At 56.7% G+C, this 23,680-nt stretch overlaps 1 protein-coding gene across 6 annotated transcripts in view; it reads right to left on the bottom strand.

The window, feature by feature from the left end:
* Positions 1 to 2,417: 2,417 nt before the first annotated feature.
* Positions 2,418 to 23,680, bottom strand: part of CSNK1E (casein kinase 1 epsilon) — a 31,278-nt gene continuing 10,015 nt past the window's right edge. For 3 of the 6 annotated variants that reach the window (XM_059402004.1, XM_059402003.1, XM_059402005.1), the window contains exons 2-11: positions 23,013 to 23,100; positions 14,409 to 14,519; positions 14,147 to 14,295; positions 12,314 to 12,542; positions 11,589 to 11,759; positions 9,943 to 10,091; positions 5,658 to 5,850; positions 5,410 to 5,549; positions 4,622 to 4,687; positions 2,418 to 3,717 (exon numbers count right to left, since the gene is read on the bottom strand). In XM_059402004.1, coding sequence (XP_059257987.1) covers positions 4,655 to 4,687; positions 5,410 to 5,549; positions 5,658 to 5,850; positions 9,943 to 10,091; positions 11,589 to 11,759; positions 12,314 to 12,542; positions 14,147 to 14,295; positions 14,409 to 14,519; positions 23,013 to 23,088 — 1,251 coding nt within the window. In that variant the 5' untranslated portion in view covers positions 23,089 to 23,100 and the 3' untranslated portion in view covers positions 2,418 to 3,717; positions 4,622 to 4,654. Of the gene's footprint in view, positions 3,718 to 4,621; positions 4,688 to 5,409; positions 5,550 to 5,657; positions 5,851 to 7,229; positions 9,142 to 9,237; positions 9,342 to 9,942; positions 10,092 to 11,588; positions 11,760 to 12,313; positions 12,543 to 14,146; positions 14,296 to 14,408; positions 14,520 to 23,012; positions 23,101 to 23,680 lie in introns of those variants that run through there. The other 3 variants (XM_059402007.1, XM_059402006.1, XM_059402008.1) reach the window with 3 other exon arrangements.

The raw sequence follows: 23,680 nt of genomic DNA, 5'->3' as shown, positions 1-23,680 counted from the left end.
CAAGCTAGTACATACCTGTGGGCCTTTGCACATACTATTTCCTCAGCTAGGAATGACTTTCCCCCAGCCTGTCCCCTGGCAAAGTGCTACTCACATTTCAAGGCTCAGGTCAAATATTTCAGACACCTTCCTTGGTGACACCAAATACATTCCCACCCTCTGCGTTGTTTCTAGTTCACACTGAACATCTTACACCGGATTCTGGATTGGGATGAATGATTTGCTAGTCTGTCTCTTTCCCCAGACTAGGCTATGAGCCTCTGGAAGCCAAGATCACTCCTCTTGTTTGAAACGTATAGTTACCGTTACTGACCATCTATGAAGTGCCTGGCTAAGCGAAGGTTAAAGGCATTGGCCATGAAGCCAGGCAGGTTTTCTCTGTACCTCAATGTCCTCATCTAGAAAACAGCCATCATAATATACCAACCTCATAGGATCGCTCTGAGCAGAGGGTTGGGGGAGCAAGGTGTGGCATGGAAAGCCCTCAGTGACCTCAACCCTTACATTGCTCTGTGGTCTTATAATTCCACCACCTTGGGAAGCAGTTATTATCACCCCCATTTTACAGAGAAAACCAGGACCCAGACAATGCCCAAGGTCACAGAGGAGCCAAGCTGGCCCTCCGGACTCCAGCCCTGACCTCCCTGCACCCCCTCCCACGGCCTTGACCCAGCACCTGGCATCCCAGGCACCGGCACGAGCCCAGTCACTGTTTGTTGCATGAATGAAAATGATTCACCAAGTGGCATGTTTGCCCCATCCAGTCTGGGCAAAATTTCTGGGCGATTATTTGGCATACTTAATAAAAATAAACTGTTTGCATGGTTGACACATCTTGGTCACTTCTGGCCTCGGCTAAATGTCATTTCCTCAGAGACTGTCAGCCACCACCCACTCCCATATACATTAGTTTGCCAGATAAGAAACAGGAAGAATGAACCAGAAACCAGTGAAGATGGTAGGTATGTGTGTGTGTGGGGGGGGGGGGGGTGCAGGCAGGGGAGGGGCCAGGAACAGGAGTGATTCTCTGATTATAACTTTTCATATAGCTTGAGTGTCATATACGTGATATCTCCAAAAAATAAAATGAAAACAAGGGGCTGGGGAGGAGGAGAGAGCACTAACTCATTATCAAAATCAATACAATAACCACACAGAGAAAAGAACAATTTCAAGGTACTTCTGGGCACTGGCCTCTGACAGCACCCCCTAAGTCAGGTACATTCTAAAGACAGTAAAATCCCCCCAAATGGTAAAAACACAAATCTACTCCATAGGTATACATTTAGTAGTATTACTAAAATTGGAATTTTAATACAGCAAACAACACATTAGTGTTACTAGGTATTAAGGTCTTTGCTGCAAAAGATTATATATAAAGATTTTCAAAGATTCGCTCTCCTTGTATTTTCCCTAGGGGCCCGTCGGCGGTAAGGCCACACTCACTGATGTCAGCTACGTTGCCTAAAGGTGCTGAGGGGAGGGCAGGGAGAGCTGGGGGGACACTAACTCTCCCAGACAGGCTCTCCTGTGGTCGGCTCTGGTGTATTGCCCAGACTTCTGGGCCTTCTGGTGTTCCTTGATGGTTGTGAATACGGACTTATGTGGAGGGCCAGCAGGAGACCCTCCCCCAGGCCTGAGCCAGGCCATGGGGGTCGCTGGGTCTTCATATACCAGCAGGGAACAGACGTGCATTCTGGGGGTTTGAGCTATGCCCAGGACTTCCAATATGCCCCCTGGAGAACCTCTCAGGGACCTCGCCCTCTCTCCAGGTTGACAGATGAGTCAAGTGGCTTTGCTCCTCATACGGGTTGATGGTGGCAAACAGTGGCTCTTGGGTTAATGAGAGGTTGGAAAGTAAACTGCGTTGGATAAAGGTAAACTGATCAATTCTTCCTTACGCTGCCGAGACAAAGGCTGAGGGCCGCTTTTTTCAAGGCCTGGCAGGAGGAACTGTGAGCGCGGAACCGTACGCCAGGACCCTCTCTCACAGGGCTCCCTGGTCAACGGCGGGGTTCGAATCCTGGTTCTGCTGCCAAAGAGCTGGCTGTGGGACCTCGGGCAAGTCATTTTACTTGTGCCTTGTTTCCCCCTCTGAAGGCAGGGAGATTAATAGGACCGAACTCAGAATTCTCGTGTGTATAAGATCGTGTTGTGAAGAGCGCTTTGAACCTTCCTATGTAGTGTGGTCCTGGGCATGTGGGATCCCCTGGACCTTGGGAGGATGCAGACTCAGTCTCCACACCAGTCTGCACTTGAATGAGGCCTCAGCTAGCATGGCTACAGTTTTTGAAACACTGGTGTAAAGTAACCCCAGGGAGGTACCCATCACTGGCCTAGTCATCCCCAACGGCCACACCTGCTCCCAGGCCTGCTTGGGGAGAAACCCCCAGAGCAAAAATGTGGACCAAGGGCTGTCCGTTTCACTTTATCCTTTTCTACTTTATTACTTCAAATTAACAACCACAATAAAGCTCAAAAAAGTCCAATATTTACACAGGAAAAAAGTACAAAATTCCCCCCAAAGTTCTTCAGTATTTTTTTTTCAGTTTTTTAAATTACAAAGTAATAAAAAGCTTTGCTCTTAAAAAAAAAAAAAAAAAAAGGAGAAGAAAAAAAAGGGGCAAAAGAGGTAAATAAATTAGGAAATACACACACGGAGAAAACAAACAAAAATAAAGTAAAAGGGGGCGTTAACTAGGAGGGGTGGATGAATCCGGTGCCCAGCCCTGACCCCAGGCTCCTCCTGGAGAGAGAGGCAGAACACGGGAGGAAGGGTGGGGCGCCAGGTGAGTGTGGCCTGCCCGGAGAATTCATTCATAACCCAGGAGCCAGATGCTTTCTGGAAGTAGTCACAGATCTGCCCTAAGACCACGGAAAGGGAATGGGGCTGCCACAAGCTGCTGACAGACTCAGGGATCGGTAGTGACAAGGACCCTCTGTGCCCTTCTTGGGGGCCACGGAAAGTCACCGCCTACCCCTGTGTCCTTGTTAGGAGGGTGAGAACCGAAAGTCCGCCAGGCAGGTGGGGCAGGGCACCTGCTGTCCAGGGAGCTACACAGACAGACAGACACACACACACAAGGAATCCCAGTCCCCACCACCTCGCCACCCATTCCTCAAAGTCTTCTTGGAGAAGCAAAGAGACCCAGACGTTCAGGGGACACTGGAAAAAGCCCAACCCAGAAATTCGGCCACAGTCATTTCAAGGCAGTAGGAGCTGTGCCTGTCTCCTGGGGTCCCAAGGCTCAAGAGCACCCAGTGGGATCTACCCCGACCCGACCAACCACACCGTTTCCCCCCCTCCCCCGGCTCCTCAGGCCACCTCTTGATGGCACACGAGGACCAGTGGCATCTCCAACATGGAGTCAGCCCCTCTCGGCCGGTGTCTGTGCTGGCTGGGGCGCGGCCGTGGCACCTGGCGTGTGGAGCCCCATGTCTGGGGGGCATTTGGCTGCCTGAAGGTTGTGGACAATGGGAAATGCGTAGGGACAAGAATCCTCTGTGCTGAAGGCATCCCATCTTCTTGCCAATGGCAAAAAAAAAAAAAAAAAAAAGGAAAAAAGAAAAAAGGAAAAAAAGAAAAAGAAAAAAAGAAAAAGAACAGAAAATCCATCGTCGGTTTTATGCTGGGTTTTTTTCTTTTTGTTCTTTTGAGTGGTTTTTTCCCCCATCTTTTTGTTGTTGTTGTTTTTAAAAGAAAATACAGTGAAGACACTGGAAGGGGGAGAGAAGACAGATCAGGTGCACGTCTGCCTCTGGCCACCATCCGCCAGATAACCTGCAGTCCCCATGCTCCTGTCCCGAGGCTCTCCAGGGACACAGTGGGTGCTCCATTTTCACGGGAAGAACAAGCTCGCTCTCCCTCCTCTGTCCTCTCGGTGAGCAGCCACACACCCGCCCCACCCTGCACGGAAGGACTGGTTCTCGGACCTGAGAGCCAGCGAAGGCAAGTCCTGTTTCACGTCCCAGCTCTAGCCCTGGAATGAATTTCTGCAAAGCACCTCACGCTCAGGGAGTCCTGGTGTGAGGCCACGCTGGCGAAGCCCCCTGCCACATACCTATTCCCCAGGGAGCTCAGCCGTTTCCCCCTACAGCCCTCCCCTCCCAGAACCTCCCCTCTGCGCCCTGCGCTTCCCCAAGCCAGGCTCCAGAGACCTGCTTTCAGCTCCTCAGGCCCCCACGTGGCCTCAGGCGACCCACGGAGATTCACACTGGCCAAAGGGCTCTGGGAAGCCACCAAGGGCCTTGTTTTACATCAGATAAACCCCCAAGTACATAACCCTGTTCTACGTGCTTTATGGGAGTGACTTGTTTAACAGCCCGGGGGCTAAGGCAGGACTAAAGGCCTGGGGGAGAGCATCAGCCTAAGGATTAACTCCTCTGCGGGACTACTGGAAGGGGGGCAGGGACAGCCAACAGAAGGACAGCGAAAGGAGGACTGGCCTGAGGGCCGAGGGAGGCTTTTTCCAGCTGAAATTAGCTGGTGTGGGCTGGGCTGAGCCAATTCAAGAGCTGTTGATTGGGGTGCGGGTGGGAGAGGGCCCTGCCACTCCCCCCCCTGAGGCCATGGGTGCTTCTAGAGCTGGCTGGGCTCCTTCTGCTGCAGATACTGACTCACCTAAGCAAATACTGGTCCAATGGTGGCTCTTCCTCACTTTCCGAGATGGTCAAATGGCACGCTTGTCTTTGGGAGGAGAAACACAAGAGATGGGGTGGTCGGGGGGGAATAGGCTGCTGCTGACAGCGGTCTGGCAAGTCTCTCCCCACTGCGGAGCTCCCTGCCCACCCCCACCGCCCCTGGAACCAAGGGAAGGGGAGTGTGACCTCAATGACCCTAGGACAGAGCTGCTTCAGAGACAAAGCAGCTGCTCCGGGTCACATGGACATCAAGTTGGGGCCACCACACTCCCAGCTCATGCCTGTCCTGGGGCTCACCCACCACAGCAAAAGGACCAAGGTAGGTCTCCTGCCGCCTCTGCAGGAGATCCCTGGGCAACTACAGACTCCCCCTTCCCAACTTTCGGAGTCCAAACATGGTCCCAAGTGAGGCCACCAGCAGAATCTGCCCATCCCTCCACCCTGTGCTGAGAGGGACCTGAGGGGGACTTCCTGAGGGCTGGGACCACGACACCTCCTCCATGAGCTCCCTGTGGCCCACAGGGGCGGGGCCCGGGCCATGAAGCCAGGATCCCAGCTCCACCACTTGCTCTGAGCCTGCTCCGACTCTGCTCCCTGGGGCTAAGCCAACCTCAGGAAATTAAATGAAGCCAGGTCCCTTGCTCAACAAAAGGGGCTGCTCCAAGTCATTGGAGAGGCAAGAATGGAAGCTGGAGCCCAGACTCCCCCAGGCCATGGCCCTCAGGCCCAGTGGCGAGGCAGAGGAGGCCGGCAGCCAGGGCAGCTCACCTGTGAGGCTGAAATCCGGGAGACCTCTTGCCGCCCAGTGAGGTCGGAGGAGGAGACGTTGGCAGGCGCCCCCCTGTGTAGCCTCATGCTCACCTTCCTCTCTCTGTCGACCCGTGAGATCGCTCTGGGAGAAGTATTGCCTAGAGGGGGAGAGGCAGGGGGAGGCCCCCCATCAGTGTCCAGGCCCCCATTACCCGGGCCCCCCTTGGGCCCAGCCCACAGTGCAAGGGGCCCCCCACGCCGCTCACCAGCTTGCTGGATGCGGGAGGCCGGGGTGGAAGCCACAGGCTCTGCGGCACTGCGGAGCCGGTTGGCGGCAGCCCCCGTGGGCGGGCCAGGGGGTAGGGCCCGGGTCGCCGAGCCACGGAGCTGTCCCATCCTCTCCTCGCGCTCGTGCTCTCGCCGCTCCCGGTCCACGTCCTCGGGGTTCCGGGCTGCGCCCTGCGGGGAAGAGAGGAGACCCAGTCAGGCCTGTGAGGTCCAGCCCTCCCACGGGGCTGAGTACGGCAAAGAGGCCGGGTGAGCCCCTGGGGAAGAGGCAGCTCGGAAACGCTCTGGTCCAACCTCCTCCCCACCAGGCGGGAGACCTGAAAACGACTCCCAAACACACAGTACAGAGAAACAAGGCCGCACAAACACCCGGAGGAAGGAGGAAGCTGGGTCCGAGGGACGGGCCGAGGGCACTCTGCCCTGGTCTCAAGGAGCGGAGGCGGAGCTGGGAGGGCTAATGCCCCAGAGGACGAAGCGCACTCCTTGGCCCTCCCAACCCAGGTCCCTGCTGTGTTCCAAAGCCCTCAGCCCCTCCAAGTTTCCAAACAAGCAGGGCAGGTGTTCAGAGACCCAGAGAAAGAGGAACAAGGCTAGCTAAAAGCAGGGCCAGCGTCTGAACCAGGGAACCAGCCAGGGGATCCCTTCAAAGGCTGTTCCTGCCCCATCCCTGGAGCCGGCAATGACTTCCGGCAGGCGGGGTCCGGGAGGCCCCGGGACTCTCACGGATGCCGCTGGCCCTGGGACAAGACAGGAGCTCAGGGGGAGCTCGAGAAAGAATGGGCTAGGCGCCCCCACGGGAGGAAAAAGAGGCCCAACAGGCAGGATGGGGCGCAAGGGTTCCAGAAGCCCTCAGGACCTGCCCTCCGGCCGCTGCCACCCCAGTGCAGGAGGAAAGGAGACAGCCTCAGAGAGAGCAGCACGGCATGGGAGCGGCGTCTGGCCGCATTACCTAGTTGGTCCTGGGGTCGTCCACAGGGAAGGGCAGGGGGCTGGCATGAGGGGGGCCGCATCTGTGGAGGAGAGAGCTGCAGGCTGAGTGGGGGGGCGCTGGTCATGGGCCACGGGGCGCAGGCTCCTGCAACCCCGTCTCTCCCGGGCACCTGGCCGGGAAGGCCCTGCTGTCCTTGGAAACGAGGGCTGGGGGCGGCCCTTGCCTTTAAGCAACTCCAAGAGATAGGGGCTGGGGAGCAGAATGATCCCTGAACCCTAGTGAGGCGTCGAGGCCCAAGGAGCCCTCGTGACCTGTGTGGGCTCACACAGCTCAGGGCAGAGCCAGGATTTAAATCCAGGCCTCTGTCCCCCCGATCCTACTCTGCACCCCCAGAATGCTTAGGAGGGACATACATCCCCAGTCCTTCCACCCACAAGCCTGACAGGGCAGGCCTGGAACTCCCGAGGCTCTAGCTCCTGACTCCGGTCTCCACCCAGCCCCACCCCGGACCCCGGGCTCCCCCGTCAGTGACAGAGAGAGCGACAGGCAGAGAGCACCCGAGCCCCAGAAACAGAGCAGGCCTGTGTAAGAGCTGCAGCCCCATTCAGGAAACCTGTGGGCCTGGTGGGGGACAAGCCCACCCCTGGCCTGGGCCAACTGAGGCTAGTGAAGACAAGGGGTCCACTCAGAGGGGTACAGGCCAGGGGTGAGTGACTGCGCAGAGGGCTACACCCTGACCCCAGCAGGCTCAGGTCAAGGCCAGCCCCGGAGCAGGAGGAGCTACTTTCCACGTTTCCATCCAACCAGTGACGCCTCAAGAAATGCACACCGGAGAGGTTTCTTGGCTTTTATTTGCCCACAGGAAACACAGAAAGTCAACATCAAAGTCACACAATCACCCAGCCCTGTAGTGCAGACCCCTGTCCTTGGCTACACTGAGTATCCTCTGGGCTTGCTGGTTGGACCTCGGAAAACAGTGCCTCCGTGTGCTGACTGCAACGGCCCAGGCTCCAGGGGGCCAGAGGTCCCAGGGCCGTGATGCTGAATGGGGTGGCTACTTCAGGGAGAGCCGCTCGCAGTCAGGGGTGGGATCCTTCCCCCAGGAGTCCGTAGGCCTGGGTGCCCAGCATGGTGTCTGGTCTGTAGGTAGGTGCTGGTAAGTGCACCGGGGCCTGGCCTTGGGATGATGGCATGGAAGGTCCCCACTGCGTGTCTGCAGATGCTTCTGCCAACGGGCCCCTGGAGATCAAGTGGAGTTCACCATGGGGTGATGGGCTCAAAGGTGCCCAGCGATCAAATCCAGGCCCCCCAAGTCAGAGACTGGTGCAGAATAGGCTGTGGGCACCTCTGTTCGGCTCCTGACTCCAGAGCCTGCCTCGAAGGGGACCCCGGGGAGGGGTCGAAGTGCCAGCAGTGGGCAGGGAGGGTGCTCCTGGCCGGGCTTGAGAGGAGATCTTGTCAGTTGGATGGTCCCATGAGAGGTTCTGTAAGGAGCCATCTAGAGCAGCACTGCCCCACAGAACTTTCTGTGATGACGGAAATGTTCACGTCTGCCTTGTTGGATCTGATAGCCACTCACCAGCCACCTGCGGCTCCAGACAACTTGAAACGCAGCAAATTTGACTGAGGAGCTACGTTTTCAGTTTTGGTTAATTTTAGTTAATTAAAAATTAGCCACACGTAGCCACCAGCTACCATATTGCATGGCGCAAGCCTCAAGACAACGTAAAACCCGTTCTCGGAGCTATACTGCGAGGAAGGGCCAAGCCCATCCCTGAAGCCGACCCAGGGATGACTTTCCACACAGATGGGGGCAGTGCCCAGCGTCCAGATGCCTTGAGCAATGAACACCCTTTGGGCGAGAAGAGCCGGCCCCTGGCCCTCGGCCACACTCCCAGCTAGGAGGTCTGGGCCAGAAGGTGCCCCACTGCCCATCGCCCACCCCCACCCGAGTCCCCTGGCCTGTGGGACCGTAGCTCTCCGCCCGATCTCTGTCAGACTCCTTAGGGTACAGTACCAAGTCCCCACCCAAGCCCCAAAGAGAAGAGGGCCGCGAGCCCAGGTGCTGAGCCCTGCATCCAGAAGCCACCCTCAGGTCCTGGGCATCTGGTGTCCGCCACGAAAGGAGAAGCACAACAGCATGAGGTGCAGTACAGGTGGGGGCGCTTAACGAGTTCAGGTTCAATACAGAGGCCACCATCGGGGTCTTGCTGAGGCCATTCTTGGTGCCCATTCCCACCAGGCCCTCCAGGGCAGTGAACATCATCCCTTCTTCAGGCTCCGTTCATGAGGCAGCTGATTGATCCCCAAGAATCTCACGGCAGGGCCTTCACCACTCCCTCTCCACTGCACCCCACCATGCCAAGGGACACCTCCTCAGGCCTGGCCCCGATGGGCTCAGACACATCTGGTGACGTCAGAACTGGGGCCCCGGAGTCCAGACCACAGGCCAGTAGTTTTGGGGGGGCAGCTCCTCCACCTCCTCCACGGGCCTATCTGGAGGGCCCTGGGTGCCCAGGGACGCCGGGCACCTGGAAGGGACAGAGAGCACAGCAGAGGCTCAGCCTCTTGTGCTTGCCCAGCCACGCGGTAAATCTTGGAAAGGCCGGGCCTCTGAGGGTCCTTACCAGTATGAGGGTGAGTACGTGGGCCCGGCACAGGGACAGGGACAGGGACAGGGCAGCGCAATGGCTTCGTTGTCACGGGGCTGAGCCTGGCTCGAGGAAGCCCCCTTTTCCAGAAGAAACGTGAAACAAGACACACGATTTCACAGATTCCGGAGCTCTGGGCACTGCTGACGGGCTGACGCTTCTCCCCACCGCCCCCGACCCCCAAAACCCTTAAAAAAGGGAGACAGAGCAACCGCCTAGCAAGACCCAGGGTCCCATGACCAGGAAGAAAGAAACCACAATGAATGGGTCCAGGCTGGCCAGAGGGGCCACGGTGAAGGCAGCTGCCTGGGGCGTGCAGGACAGCAAGAGCAGGGTGGTGTAGGCGACAATCAGGACAGCCGGAGGGCCCGCCAGCGCCATCCACGCCCTCCCGAGGGCACCTAGGAGGGACTCAAGGCCCGGCCAGGTCCTCTTGGGCCTGGAGGGAGGCGGTGCCCTGCCTGGGCCCCACTGCCCGCGGCGGCACACGCGCTCAGCACAGATGAGGCTAGAGTGGGAAGACCACGGGGACTCCGGGAGCCCAGCGAGGTCACGTGCACTGTCCGGCTCAGAGCCCCCACTTGTCGGGAGCCCCACCCGCCACAGGGTCACTTTGGCCTTAGGAGTCGGGGCCTTCCCTGTCCAGTCCCCCAAGCCCGCCTTGGCCTCCAGGTGACTCACGAATTTGAGCATGTTCCAGTCGAAGACGTAGTCGTAGGAGAAGCCCTGCCGGTGGAAGAGGTTGCGGAAGAGCTGGCGCAGGTACGAGTAGTCGGGCTTGTCGTCGAACCGCAGGGAGCGGCAGAAGTTGAGGTATGTGGAGAACTCGGCTGGCAGGGGGCGCAGAAAAGACCGCCATGAGGCCCAGGCTCCCGGGGCCCCCACCCCCACAGCCCGCATTGTCCTACCCACCCGAGGTCCCTCCAAAGGCTCTCAGTCTCAGAGGGGACAAGAGGACGACAGAGCAGAACGATGGTCCTCCTTACGGCGCTAAAACCCTTGCATGCCAGGGAGCAGAGCCTTGAAGACTCGACGTGGAGGGCCGGGAGTTAGGAGCGCGCGCCCCCTCGCAGCAAGGGCATCCCAGGGCCACAGGCCACGGCTCTACCTGCTCTTGCCAGTCACTCTGGGGAGCAGCATGCAGATGGCAGGTCAAGAGCTGTCCTAAAATCCAAAGGACAGTCAAGGGCCCAGGGGGAGCTCCCAACATGACTGAAGCCACAGGAGGCAAACCTCCACCTCCTCCTCCGAAAAGCAGGGCCGGGGCAGCCCCCGGGATGAACAGAAAATGCACACTGGCCTCTGGCCCGTCCCTGGCACGGGGAGTTCCTCAAACCCTCACAAACCCTTAAATGCTAACAGCACTGGGCGCATCTTTTGTTCCAATGAGGTGACTCTGGGTGGCCTCCTAAATGGCTCCTGGATGGGTGGGAGCCGGTCACCAGAAAGACCAAGCCGAAGACCACGTTTAGAAGCTTAGAATTTCCAGCGTCCATCCCCAAACACTTCTTTAGAAGGGAGAGGGCCTGGAAACAGAGTTAGTACTCACTTCTGTCTACACGAGGAAGCCTCCATAAACATCCCAACAGCATGGGGTTTGGACAGCTTCCAGGTTGGTGAACACATCCCCATACAGGAGGGTGACATGCCCCAACTCCATGGGGACAGAAGTCTCTGTGCTCAGGCCCTTTGCAGCCCTCACGCTCTGTTATCTTTTCATCTGGCCGTTCATCTACATTCTTTATCGTGGCCTTTCATAAGCTGCCACACAGAGGAGTTTCCCTGAGTCCTGCAGCTGCTCTAGCAAATTCACCCGTGCTGGGGGAGGGGGGAACGTGGGAACCTCAGACTCGCAGCCGGCCGGTCAGACCACCAGCAGGTAGAAAGCTGGACTTGTGACCGACCTCTGGGGCTGGGGCGGGGGGCAGGGGGGAGGCTCTCGTGGGACGGAGCCCCGAACTGTGGGATCTCCCACTGTCTCTAGGCAGACCGTGTCAAATGGAGTCAAGCTAGAGGGCACCCAACAGTGTCCCAGAGAACTGCTTGATGCGGGGAACCCCCACACGTGTGGTGCGCCCACGTGTCAGAAGGGGCCTCTGCATGGGTGGTGAAGGGGCCTCACAGGGCGAGGAAGAACGAGCTTTTCTTACTCAAAGCCTTCATGAGATGAGGCGGGAGCAGGGGCCCGAGCAGTGACAGCCAGCCTGTGACCAATGCTCTGAAGCTGGGGCAGCGGGGGTCCAGTGAGGGCTGGGTGGCCCTGTCTTCCCCTCAGGGAGGCCTTGAAGGGTTCCCCGGCCAGCCGCCATCCCCACGGGGCTACTCACAGGGGTAGCCTTTGCAGAGGACCTCGATGGGTGTCGACATCTTCTTCTCACTGATGCGCTCGTACTTTTGGCGCTTAGTGGCCGCTTTGAGGCCCTGCCAGGGCAGGGAGCCCAGGTTGAAGTACATGAGCACGTAGCCCAGACTCTCCAGGTCATCTCGACGGCTTTGCTCTGCACGGAATCAAGGACAGGGTGAGGGGGGGGTTTGCGGGGGCTCCTAGCCAACAGGGACCAGGCCCCCCTCCTCCAGGACATGCTCCTCAACTGAGGGGCATCGCCCACACCTCCTCACCCCACCGCCTGGCCCACCAGCTAGCTGTGACTCTGGCAGAGACACAGGTTACAGTCACCCTTCTACAGAAAAAGATGTGGGGCCCAGCTTCTCCTACTCAATCAGGGCCTAGTTTCTCCAGCTCAGGCGCCTCCGCATTCAGCAGCTAGAGAGCAGGCAGCCCGGGGCCTCCTTGCCAGCCCCCTCTGGGGACAGGGCACAAGTGCAGCCTCAGACAAGGCCAGGGTCAAATGTGACTCCAGTACCTCAAGCACCCGTGAACCCGTGTCCCCCCACAATGGAAAGCGGACACCTGCCTGGGTTGCTATAGGGCTGAAATCAGGCATCTTAAGGTTGTGGCCATGCTACAGCTGTCCTGAAGGGGAAAACCTGACTTTGTGGCAACAATGGGGGGAATACCTCCAGCCGCAGAGAGGCAGGGCCCCGCACTCACCAATGCCCAGGTGGGTGTTGATGGAGGCGTAGCGGGCAGTGCCGGTCAAGTTCTTGTTTTCCCGGTAGGGGATGTGCTGGTGCGTGCGGGCGTCCCGGTACTTCTTGGCCAGGCCGAAGTCGATGATGTACACCAGGTTGCCCTTCTTCCCCAAGCCCATGAGGAAGTTGTCAGGTTTGACGTCCCGGTGTATGAAGTTCTTGGAGTGGATGTACTCGATGCGGCTGATCTGGGGGAGGGGACAGCGAGGCATTCAGCGAGCTGTCTGGGTGTGTGCTTCTACCGAGCAGTCAGGGCCAGACCCTGCAGTGGGGCCTGAGGGCTGGGGCGGTGAGGACAGAAGACACACATCCGTGATCCCTGCCTTGGGTAGGAGAGAAAGATCTGTCTCTGCAGCTGTGTGGGATGACTTCAAGGGGGAGGTCAGAGAGAGCTTCCTGGAGGAAGTGACACAGACAGGAATTGTGAAAGAGGAGTTCACCAAGGTTACTGTGAGACGGAGTGGGGAGAGAGCAAGGTAGGAAAGCTAATGGTAAGATCTAGAAACAAAGCCTGGAAAGGCATCTGGGCCCACAAGGAAGCCTCTGCTGCCCAGCTGTACGTCCGCATCGGACTAGAGGAGCCGAAGGTAGAGGGGCATGTCGAAGGTTGTTCTAGCAATCAGATTGTGGGGGAAGTGAGGAGAGGGAGGAGTACCAGTGAAGCCTCAAATCAGCTGGGGTGACAGAGATGGAGGACAAAAGACAGGCTCTGTGCCCTAGCTTGCCAAGGTCACCAAAGTCAAGCAGACACACAGACCCTGTCTTTCACCACTATGTCAGAAACTAAAATTAACATATAAGTACATGGTACGTTCTCTGGCAAGTCCATTCCTTCTCTGGGTCGGTCTCAGGCTTCTGAGAACAAACATCTGGCTTGGCTGAGTATTACCTACTGTGTCCAATCCTGGGGGAATCTGACAACGCTCCTCCCCCCCCACACACACACATGTAGCCTGAAACTGCAGGGTCTACAGACTTTTGGTGCGCAGGCCGCAGACCCAGACCCTGCCTAACGGGAGCCCCGTCCGTGTATCATTCCGGGTCCCAAATCCTATGCTTTTTTCTTTTTAAAAAGGTTTCCTATCCTGAGTTTATAAAGGATGCTAGGATCGAAGAGCTGCTTATCAGTAGGCATGCATCTGCTCTGGTCCAGGCACTGTGTGGTGTCCCCCTTGATCCCGCAACAGCCCAGCAAAGGGGAGACACAGAGGCTTAGTGATCACCCAGAGTCAGCACACCGGGGTGCAAGCCAGGTCTGTGTGATCACTAGCTTTAGAATCATCCCAGGGACGCCTGGGTGGCTCAGTGGGTTGAGCCTCTGCCTTCGGCTCAGGTCATGATCTCAGGGTCCTGGGATGGGGCCCTCATCGGGCTCTCTGCTCAGCAGGGAACCTGTTTCCCCCTCTCTCTGCCTGCCTCTCTGCCCACTTGTGATCTCTACCAAATAAATAAATAAAATCTTTAAAAATTAAAAAAAAAAAAATCATCCCAGGGCAGAGTACTAGGTCTACTCCAGGACCCCAACCCAGGAGGCCTACAGATCTGCATTTCACGCCCCCCACACCACCATTCTACAGTCAATGGTCAATGTCCCCTGGTCCTGGTCCAGGCAGCAAGGCTGTCCTATATCCCTGTCACTACCTCCTGCTGTGGCATCCTTCAGAGGCAGAAGGCAGGGCTAGTACCCTGTGCCCGGTGGGGAAACAGAAGCTGGAAGGGAAGCCACAAGCCCAGCAGGGCCCACAGTCCCTGGCTGCGGAGGACTGATGGGGGGGGGGGGGGGGGGACTCACCATCTGGTCCGCCAGGAGCAGCACCGTCTTGAGGCTGAACTTGCGGGAGCAGAAGTTGAAGAGGTCCTCGAGGCTGGGCCCTAGCAGCTCCATGACCATCACATTGTAGTCCCCCTCCGCTCCACACCACTTGATGGACGGGATTCCCACTGAGGGCCAGAATAGTGGCTGTCAGCGTGGGACCGCCCCCTGCACACATGCGCATATATGCACGCCCCCAGAGCGCCTCAGGCCCCGCCCCCAGGTCCCGCCCAGCCCTCACCTCCTCCCTGCATCATCTTGTAGAACTTGCTCTCGATGTGCAGCTGCGGGTGCTTCGTTTTCACACACTCGAGCTTGATGGCAACTTCTTCACCAGAGGCAATATTGGCACCTGCCAGGGGCGGGGGAGGGCACAGGGGACCTGGGTCACGCTCGGCCAGGCAGCTGGCCTCACGTCAGGGCCAAGTCAGACGTCTGTGCCTGAGCAGCTCAGCACCCCTTGGGGGACGACAGAAGAGCGGCAGAGGGCCCTGCACTGCATCCAAGGGAAGTGGAGGGACTGTGGGCACAGAGCGGACCCCTGGGCCAGTTGGGGCGGGAGGGCAGGGTGGGAAGAGCACATGTGCAAGGGGAAGGCCAGGAGGAACTGCGGACACGTCACAGAGCCACAGGCTGGTGCAGCCAGAATGTCAGATGTGAAGGGAGGCGAGATGGGCTGCAGACGGCTCACAGATCACGGGAGAGGAATTTTACCCTGGAGAGTGGGAGCCCCTGAGCTGGAGAGGAGTGAGGTCAGTGGGATGTCAGGGCTAAGGAGGAGAGAAGGGAGTGGGGCAAGCTTCTGTCTCAAGAAGTTCCAAGAAAGACCCAAACCCAAACTGTGCCTTGCCTCAGTTTCCCCAGCTCTAATACTGAGTGGGCTGAGTTAGAGGCCAGGGGCCAAACTGAGGGACAGAGAGGCCAAGTGTCACTGCAGCAGGGGTGACTGAAACTGTGGAGCCTTAGCACACACACACACAGAGCAGAAGAGCCAGGGGAGGACACCAGCCCAGAAGACTGCAGGACAGGAGAAAGCCTGCGTCTCAAGTCAGGGGACAAGATGAGGCTCTGCCATAAGCAGCCCCAGAACCACTGGCTGGCCATCTGAGAAAAGATACTATAGTTCACCCCACACACACCAGAAATCCCAAGTGAAGCCAAAGTTTGTGTGGAAAAAAGAAAAAGGTGGGGTATAAGTGAGCATAGCCACTTTGCCTTTTTGCTGTTGTTAAGTAAGCTCTACACCCAACATGGGGCTCGAACTCACAACCCCGAGATCAAGAGTCACACGCTGCCAGGCACTGAGCCGCCAGGCACCCCTGCACAGTCACTTTGAAAACCAAGCTGGCATTTACCCAGTAGAGTTGAATACACACAAACCCTCTCCCAAACAAGCCCACTCCCGAGCATCTGTCCTTCAGAAACACGGGAGCTCCAGGAAGACAAAAATGTCATGACTCCTGAAGTCTGACATCAGAACAGCTAAGTTGCCAAGCAGTCGGAGAGAAGACCACAGGGCAGGGCAAAGGAACGGATACTGGCTCCGGGCAGCTGGTGGGCAGCTCCCAGCAATTTTTTTTTTAAGATTTGATTTATTTATTTGTCAGAGAGAGAGAAAGCGCACTCACAAGCGGGGAAGCAGCAGGCAGAGGGAGAAGCAGGCTCTCCGCTAACAAGGAGCCTGCTTCGGCAGGCTCAATCCCAGGACCCCAGGATCCTGACTCAAGCAGAGAGCAGACGCTTAACCAACTGAGCCACCCAGGCATCTTGGCTCCCAGCATCTTAACATGCTGTCCGAGAGAGCAAGGAGCCACACCATTCACGAGAACCCAAGGTGAAGACAAGCCAGTGCCCAGCAACGGGCAGTGTGGACAAACTGAATGCTCCTCTCCACGCAGCGGGATGTTATTCAGCCACAGGAAGGAATGAAGGACTGATACGTGCTACAGCGTCGATGAACCCTGCAAACGTGCTATGTGAACAAGCCAGACACCAAAACAGAGATGTAGGATTTATTATAGGAACTGTCTAGAATAGGTAAATCGGCAGAGCCCAGAAGTTGACTGGTGATTGCCAGGGGTGGGGAGGAGGAAAGAGGGTGTGTCTACCTAACGGGTATGGGGTTTTCTTTTGGGGTGATGAAAATGTTTGTGGGGAGAGTGCCTGGGTGGCTCAGTTGGTTAAGTGACTGCCTCTGGCTCAGGTCATGATCCTGGAGTCCCGGGATCGAGTCCCACATCTCTGCTCAGCAGAGTCTGCTTCTCCTTCTGACCCTCCCCCCTCTCATGCGCTCCCTCATTCTCTCTCAGATGAATAAATAAAATCTTTCAAAAAAAGAAAAAGAAAATGTTTGCGGGAACTAGATAGGAACGGTGGTTGCACAACACTGGGAATGTATTAAATACCACTGAATTGTGTATTTTAAAAACGGTTAATTGTGTTATGCAAATTTTACCTCCGTTGAAGGAGAGGAAGAGACAGGAGAAGGCAGGCACAGTTGAAAAGATACGATGCTGAACGGGGTTAGGTCTAGGGATACAAACGTAACAAAACTCTTTAACACAAGGGAACAATTTCAACAGGGAGAAGGTGGTTCCCTTTGAGGGGAAAGGAGAGGAGGGGACAGCATGGGGCGGCGGGGGGCCTACACGGTGACAGGCACGTCCTCCTCTGAGGGGAAGGGGAGGAAGGGGCCTGACAGCATGCGTACTGGCTCTATGCCTTCTTTTGTATCTACTCACATTTAATAAAAAGAAAACAATGAGATCTGAGAAGAAGAGAAGGGAGAATTGCCTTACAACTCTGGGGCAGGCAAAGCTTTTTATCCCTGATTTAAAACCCAAAGGCCATTTAGGAAAAAGAAAAAAAATAAAATAAAAATGGCTCCATCCCATCTAAAATGGGAATCCCTTCTCTGTGGCAAAAACTACAGCAACAGGGGCCCCTGGGTGGCTCAGTGGGTTAAGCCTCTGCCTTCGGCTTGGGTCAGGCTCAGGTCATGATCTCAGGGTCCTGGGATCGAGTCCCGAGTCGGGCTCTCTGCTCAGCAGGGAGCCTGTTTCCCTTCCTCTCTCTCTGCCTGCCTCTCTGCCGACTTGTGATCTCTGTCTATCAAATAAATAAGTAAAATCTTAAAAAAAAAAAAACAAACAAAACACCAGCCACAAAGTCCTATGAAATATCCCTGTAACTTACCAGTGGCAAGGGGATGATGGCACTAACATGTTAACCAGCTCCTATGCCCCAGTAGGAAAAAGACCAAAGGCTCAAAGCAAACAGGGTAAAGGACCTACAGAGATGCTTCAAGAGAAAGAAATCATTAATATAAAAATGGCGAGATGCTCAACCTCCTTGTGAGAGTAACGCAAATGGTCCCCAAAGAGCTCCCCCACCAGTGCCTGGCGGAGGTCTGGCGGTGAGACGCCTGCGCTGTCCCACACAGGGCTGTGGGGCGGTGGGGACCATGGCTCGAGGAGCCCATGTGTTAACTGAATAAGCCGGCTCCCAGTTTAGGGGTGCACTCAACACCCTAGTGAGTACAGAAAGGGCCTGGATGAGGCGGTCCGCTGTGGGGTGTTTGCAACAGCAGAACTTGGACACAGCCCAGATGGCCATCATTCCAGGGCCTAGTTAAATGAAGAATGGCCCATCAATAACACGGAATACAATGGAAAAAGAATGAGGAAGCTCTCTCTGTGCAGAAGTGGAAAGATCTCAAAGATACAGGAAGTGAGAAAGCAAAGCACAGAACAGTGTGCATTCTATGCTCTCTCCAGTTTAAAAACATGAAAAGATGGGGGAAATCATACTGATCTGTGTTTGGTTGTATCTACATAAGAAAACACTGGAAAGAAGCAGGAGAAACCAGTGAGGGCCGGGCAGGGCTACGCTGACCCCTAGCCCAGGAGGGGACAACATTTTACTGGATTCTAGATTATGGGCTGCCATCTTTCCCGACACCTCTGTTGGGATACAATTCACGTACTACACGATTATTTCTTTAAAGTGTACAATTCAGTGGTTTTTAGTGTACTCGCAAGGCTGTGCAATTCACACCTCAAGCAACTTCAGAACATTTTCACCATCTCCAAAGCCCAGACCCCTTCAGTTTTCGCTCCGCATCTCCCCCAAACCCCAGCTCCAGGCCACCACTCATCTACTTTCTGTATCTGTGGGTTTGCCTGTTCTGGACGTTTCTTTTAAATGGAAGCATACAATATGTGATCCCTCGTGACTGGCTTCTTTCACTCGGCGTGTTTTTGCGTTTCGGTTTTTGGTTTTGTGTGTTTTGATTTGTGAACCCCATAAAATAAAATTAGTAAGAAAACAGATCACCAAATCCAGGGAGCAAGTGGAGAAAAGGTACTTTGCAAATGGTAAACTGCTTCTGGCACATCAGCATGCATCACCGGGGAGGGCCCTGCACGTTTCTGAAAGGCAGGGAGGGCATGGCATGGGAGGCTGTTCTGAGGTATCAACAGGCTGCCAAGAGTGCCTGGCCCAAGGGCGCTTTGGGGACTCAGTCCCTTAAGCCACTGCCTTTGGCTCAGGTCATGATCCCAGGGTCCTCCCGCCTCGGGCTCCTTGCTCGGCAGGGAGCCTGCTTCTCTCTCTGCCTCTGCCTGCCACTCTGCCCACTTGTGCGCATGCGCACGCTCTCTCTCTCTCTCACAAATAAATAAATAAAATCTTAAAAAAAAAAAAAAGAGTGCCTGGCCCCTAGTAAGTGTTCAGCAGAAGTTGGGCTTGGTAAGTACAGGCCCCTGGGTTTCAGACATGAGCCCAGTGTCCTAACCACGGACAGGCCAGTGGGAGGAGAAAGGTGGCACAGGCTCTAGGAGGCGTGAGCGGGACTGTGCCAGACAGAGGTCACAGCACATGCAAAGGTCCGCTGGGAGTGGGGTATAGTGAGTTGAGTGGTTTGCTGCAGCCTGAGCTTGAGGCAACTGTGGGAGACTGTGGAAGAGGTGATCAGAAGGGTCTCAAATGCCAAGTGAAGATCTTGGCCTTGAGCCTGAGACTTCACGGGCCAGGCAAGGATGCCTTTTTAGAGGGATTCACAGCCTCCGCCCTACTGACATCTAGGGCCCCGCAATTCTTTGTCGTGGGACCTGTGCTGTGCGTTGTAGGATGGCTTGCAGCGTCCCTAACACCAGCTGCCAGCAGCACCCCCTCTTCCCTCAGTTCCAACGATCAGAAACGTCCCCAGACTGGGGGACGAACCCGCCCCCCACCCCCACCCCTGTTCAGACCCACGGGCATGTTAGAAAGGACTGGAGAGAACATGAGGGGCAAGGGAAACCTAGATGAGAGCTGATGGTGACCCCAGACCCAGCAGGGGGCAGAGACCAAGACACTCTGAACGTAGGGCCCCCAGGACTATGGTTCAGCAGACAGATGCAGGGAAGAGAGGTGCTGCGGAGAACACCCTTCCCCGAGATGGGGAGGGGCAGGTGGGAGGAGCCCTTTTACCCCCCCCCCCACCCTGCCCCAACTCCCCCGCCATCCTGCAAGGATTACTGTTTGTATCTCTAGCTGACACATACAGAAACTGAAACACTTAAGGCCAAGAGATCAAACACCACACTAACTTCCCCAGGACAGGGAGCTCGCTCTCAGGTGAAGCTTCTGGGTCCCTAGAGAGTGTTGGAAAACACCCACAGTGGATGGCACCCCCCAGGTTCCCACCACGGCAGGGGCCCCTCAAGCTGCTTCCGATCGGTCTGGAGACGACCAGCCTTCTCTCTGGTCTCCCTGAATTCCCACTGCTGAGGCTCAGAAAGGTTAAGTAACTGGCCCAAGGTCACAGGACTTGTTGGGGCAGAGCTGGGCTTTGAATGTGAGTCCCCAAAGTCCCTGCTTTTTTCTCTCTCCCAACTGTCTAGCATCTCATTCATTCCATCAACAGACACACTGAGGCCCAGACCAGCGGAGGCAGCCCTGCCCAGACGAGCTCTCAACTCATCCTCTATGGAGGCAGCAAAGGAGAACTCTAAGCGGGAAATGCCGGAACAGGGGGAGGGAGACAACAGAGGTGACCCAGCAATTAGGGACAGTGGCCCCATGGGAGGATGGGCCAGTCTGGAAAACACACGCGGACACAGAGAAGGGCCTGGAGCTGGCCAGCCCTAGGATCGGGGGCCTGGGGAAGCCCTGGGTAGGTAGAGGGGGTGACCAAGCGCACACCAGGGCTCATTCAGATACCAACACGGACAAACAAGACAGGACCCCGGGGAGACCGATGCCCCGCCGATTAGAGCTGAGAAACAGAGACCACGAGTAAAGCACAGGGAGCTCTTGAGGGCGCACAGCCAGTGGTGGCAGAGGGGACACAGTCTCGGCTACTTCTGGACCCTGTGCAGCTGCCCCGAGACCGTCATGAGAGGCCACGGGCCTTGCAGCCACATCCACCCAGTACTTGCCTGTGGCTGATCCTGGAAAGCAGGGCCTGGAGGCCGCGCCCAGCCCCACCTGCAGAGGCCATCTGGAGTCGGGCCCTGGCACTGGCACCAGTGACAAGAATGTGGCCAGGGCTTTGAACAAAGGGAGCCAGCGAGGCCAGCCGGGGAGGCCCTACAATCACCACTGTCCCCGCAGCAACGCGACAGGAGCCCAGGAAGGAGGAGGCAGGACACAGCATCAGGCCAGGGTCCCCTGGGCCTGAGCACCCAGCAGAGGCTGGACAGGTGAACTGCTCTCCAGGCAGAACTGTTGCCCCACCCCCACTCAGGCCCAAGTGGACCCAAATCCTCTGACAGTAGCAAATCTCCAAAAAAGACCTCGGGCTGGCGGAGGACACAACAGAAGAGCGCCACAGCTGGGCCGAGCATGCGCAGGTGTGCACACTGGGGTCTCATCACCGCTCACCACCTCGCAGGCCTCCTGACCCCATTCTACCGATGGGGAAGCCAAAACCAGCGGAGGTCACCATCCATTCAAGGGCATACAGCTATGCAAGAAAAGCCAGCCCCCAAGCCCTGGTAGAATTTACTCCGGAGCCTATACAAAGAGGAGTAAAGCTAGACCGGGTTTTCAAAATGAACTAGATAAACAGGAAGTCCTGCCCCCAGGGAGGTTTCTCCACAGGGACCAGGGACTAGCTTTCCAAATGACCTTGGCCTGCCCCTCCCCTCTCAGGGCTTCTGTTCCCTTCTACAGGAAGAAGGCCCTGGACTAGATGTTTCCTGGGAGCAGATGTGCATCTGTGCCAAAAGCCACTGCTCCCTCTTTTTGCCCTTGGTCAGTCAGGCCTCATTATCCCATGAACTTTCCATATGGGGACACTGAGGCACAGAGCAGCTACCTGACGTTCCCAACGGCTGCACAAAGCCAGGTCTGGAACTCGGGTCTGTCTGATGTCTCCCTCCCATGTTCTGTCACACTCTGGCACTCACACGGGTGCAAGGGCTGCCTTTTCTAGCGGGCAAGAGAAGCAGCGGGAGGCCAGCCGGACTGCGCCGCACCTGCTTCTGGCTGGTTGCAGAACAGAAGGGCTCCAGCTCGACCTGCTGCTGTGTGGGGCAACCACAAAGAGGAGCCTGCCCAGCACCAACTACGTGCTCAGACAGTGTCCCCTCCCTGTCCTCTCTGATGGGGCAGAGGGCAGCTCACAGAGAAGCAGAGTTCATACCCCAAGAGAGCAGAGACCCAGACCGCTGGGTAAGAGAACGCCCCCTGCCTCCCGGGTTCAGAACCAGCAAGCACAGCACAAGGCCTTGTTGTTTTTCTCTGCCCAGGACAGAAATGATTTACTTTGCTTTTCCAAGGAGGGAAAGAGCGGCCAAGAGACAGGAATGAGGCCAAACCCTAGGGGCTCGACACCCTGCGCTATCAATTCCCACTCGCAACTACCGCCACAGGCTCTCCCCTCCAGACCAGCAACTGCAGGGGAAGGGCCGTGGCTCCCGACCACGCATGCGCTCGAGCAGCTGAGAAGGTAGCATGTGAAGGCAGGCGCCTCTCCTCTGCCAGGCTGAGGAACGGGGTTGAGATGTCAGCGGTTTGTTTAAAATGACAACAGGAGGGACGCCTGGGTGGCTCAGTTGGTTAAGCAGCTGCCTTCGGCTCAGGTCATGATCCCAGCGTCCTGGGATCGAGTCCCACATCGGGCTCCTTGCTCCGCAGGGAGCCTGCTTCTCCCTCTGACTCTGCCTTCCACTCTGTCTGCCTGTGCTCGCTCTCACTCTCTCTCTCTTACAAATAAATAAATAAAATCTTTAAAAAAAAAAAAAAAAAAAAAAAAAAATGACAACAGGAGCGCAAACTCAGACTTTCAACAGGAAGCCCATCCGGAGAGAATGATCCTGAAAACTCTGACCAGACCCCTACCCCCACCCCTACCCAGAGGTTACTGGGAGAGCCTGCGTCACTGTCATTCCGAAGCCAGCCTGGGCTGAATTCCAGGGGCCAGAGCAGAAGGAGGGGGCCCAGCTGGGAGCTGAGCGATAGCCCAGGCCTCTTCTGTCTACCAGCATCCTTCCCCCAGGAGGCAAGAAACAGGGGTGCTACCCCAGCCTGGGCCTTCCCACGCCCAGCTGGAGACCCAGGTCATCTGCAGCTGGAAACCAGAGCTAAAAATACCCTCCTGCGTCCAGCCTGCAGCAAGCGGGAACCCCGCCCCACCCTGACTGTGTGACCCCACTCCCCTGGTCAGCCTCACCCCCAACCTGCTGCTTCTCTCCCTACCTGGCATGGCCCTGGGGACAAAATGACCAAAAATGTGCCACTGGAGGCCGGAGCCAAGTTCTGGCTGGACAGCCTGAAGTCCCGACAGGTTTCTTCCTACTTGTCTCTGGCACTGTCCCAGGGGCCCCAGAGACACCAGGCTGGAGTCAGGGACACTTACCCAGGTAGATGTCTCCGAAGGACCCACTCCCGATCTTCCTTCCAAGGCGGTACTTGTTCCCCACACGCAGCTCCATGACTCACTCTCACTGCAGAGGGGAGCAGAGACACAGGGGTCAGGGAGGCGGGGAGCAGGGAAGGGAGCCTCGCCGCTGGACCCCACCACACCCGCCCCCCAAAGGCCTTCCCACTGTACAAGAACAGAGCTGTCCTGGCTTTGCCTGAGGGCACCCGGGTGTCAGGTGGGCCAGAGTGTCCCCCTGTGAGGGCCAGGAGGCAGGCTGAGGACGTGTGTCAGGGGCTAATGCCTCAAAGGAAAGAGCCAAGTAAGCATCTCCTTGGGGGACATTCATGTGGGGACCCTCCAATAGGAGCTTCTCAGGGGAGGGCCAGCCACAAGGGGCCAAGACCCTAAGAGGGAAAGTCAAAGACAAAGGGGGTGGCGGGGGGCGGAAATCGGGAGCTGATCCTGCTGGGACTGCCACCATGGCAACCACCAGCAAGTTCTCACCTTCCGGGATGGGAGCACATGTTGAATGGAGGGTCCCACGGGAGTCCCTAAGCCCCTTTAAGACTCAAAAACGAGGGGCGCCTGGGTGGCTCAGTGGGTTAAGCCGCTGCCTTCAGCTCAGGTCATGATCTCAGGGTCCTGGGATCGAGTCCCGCATC

The sequence above is a fragment of the Mustela nigripes genome, chromosome 6, assembly GCF_022355385.1.
Source record: "Mustela nigripes isolate SB6536 chromosome 6, MUSNIG.SB6536, whole genome shotgun sequence".
Lineage (NCBI taxonomy): Eukaryota > Metazoa > Chordata > Mammalia > Carnivora > Mustelidae > Mustela > Mustela nigripes.
Note: the sequence above shows the minus strand (reverse complement) of the source record. Positions and strands in the feature narration are given on the sequence as shown.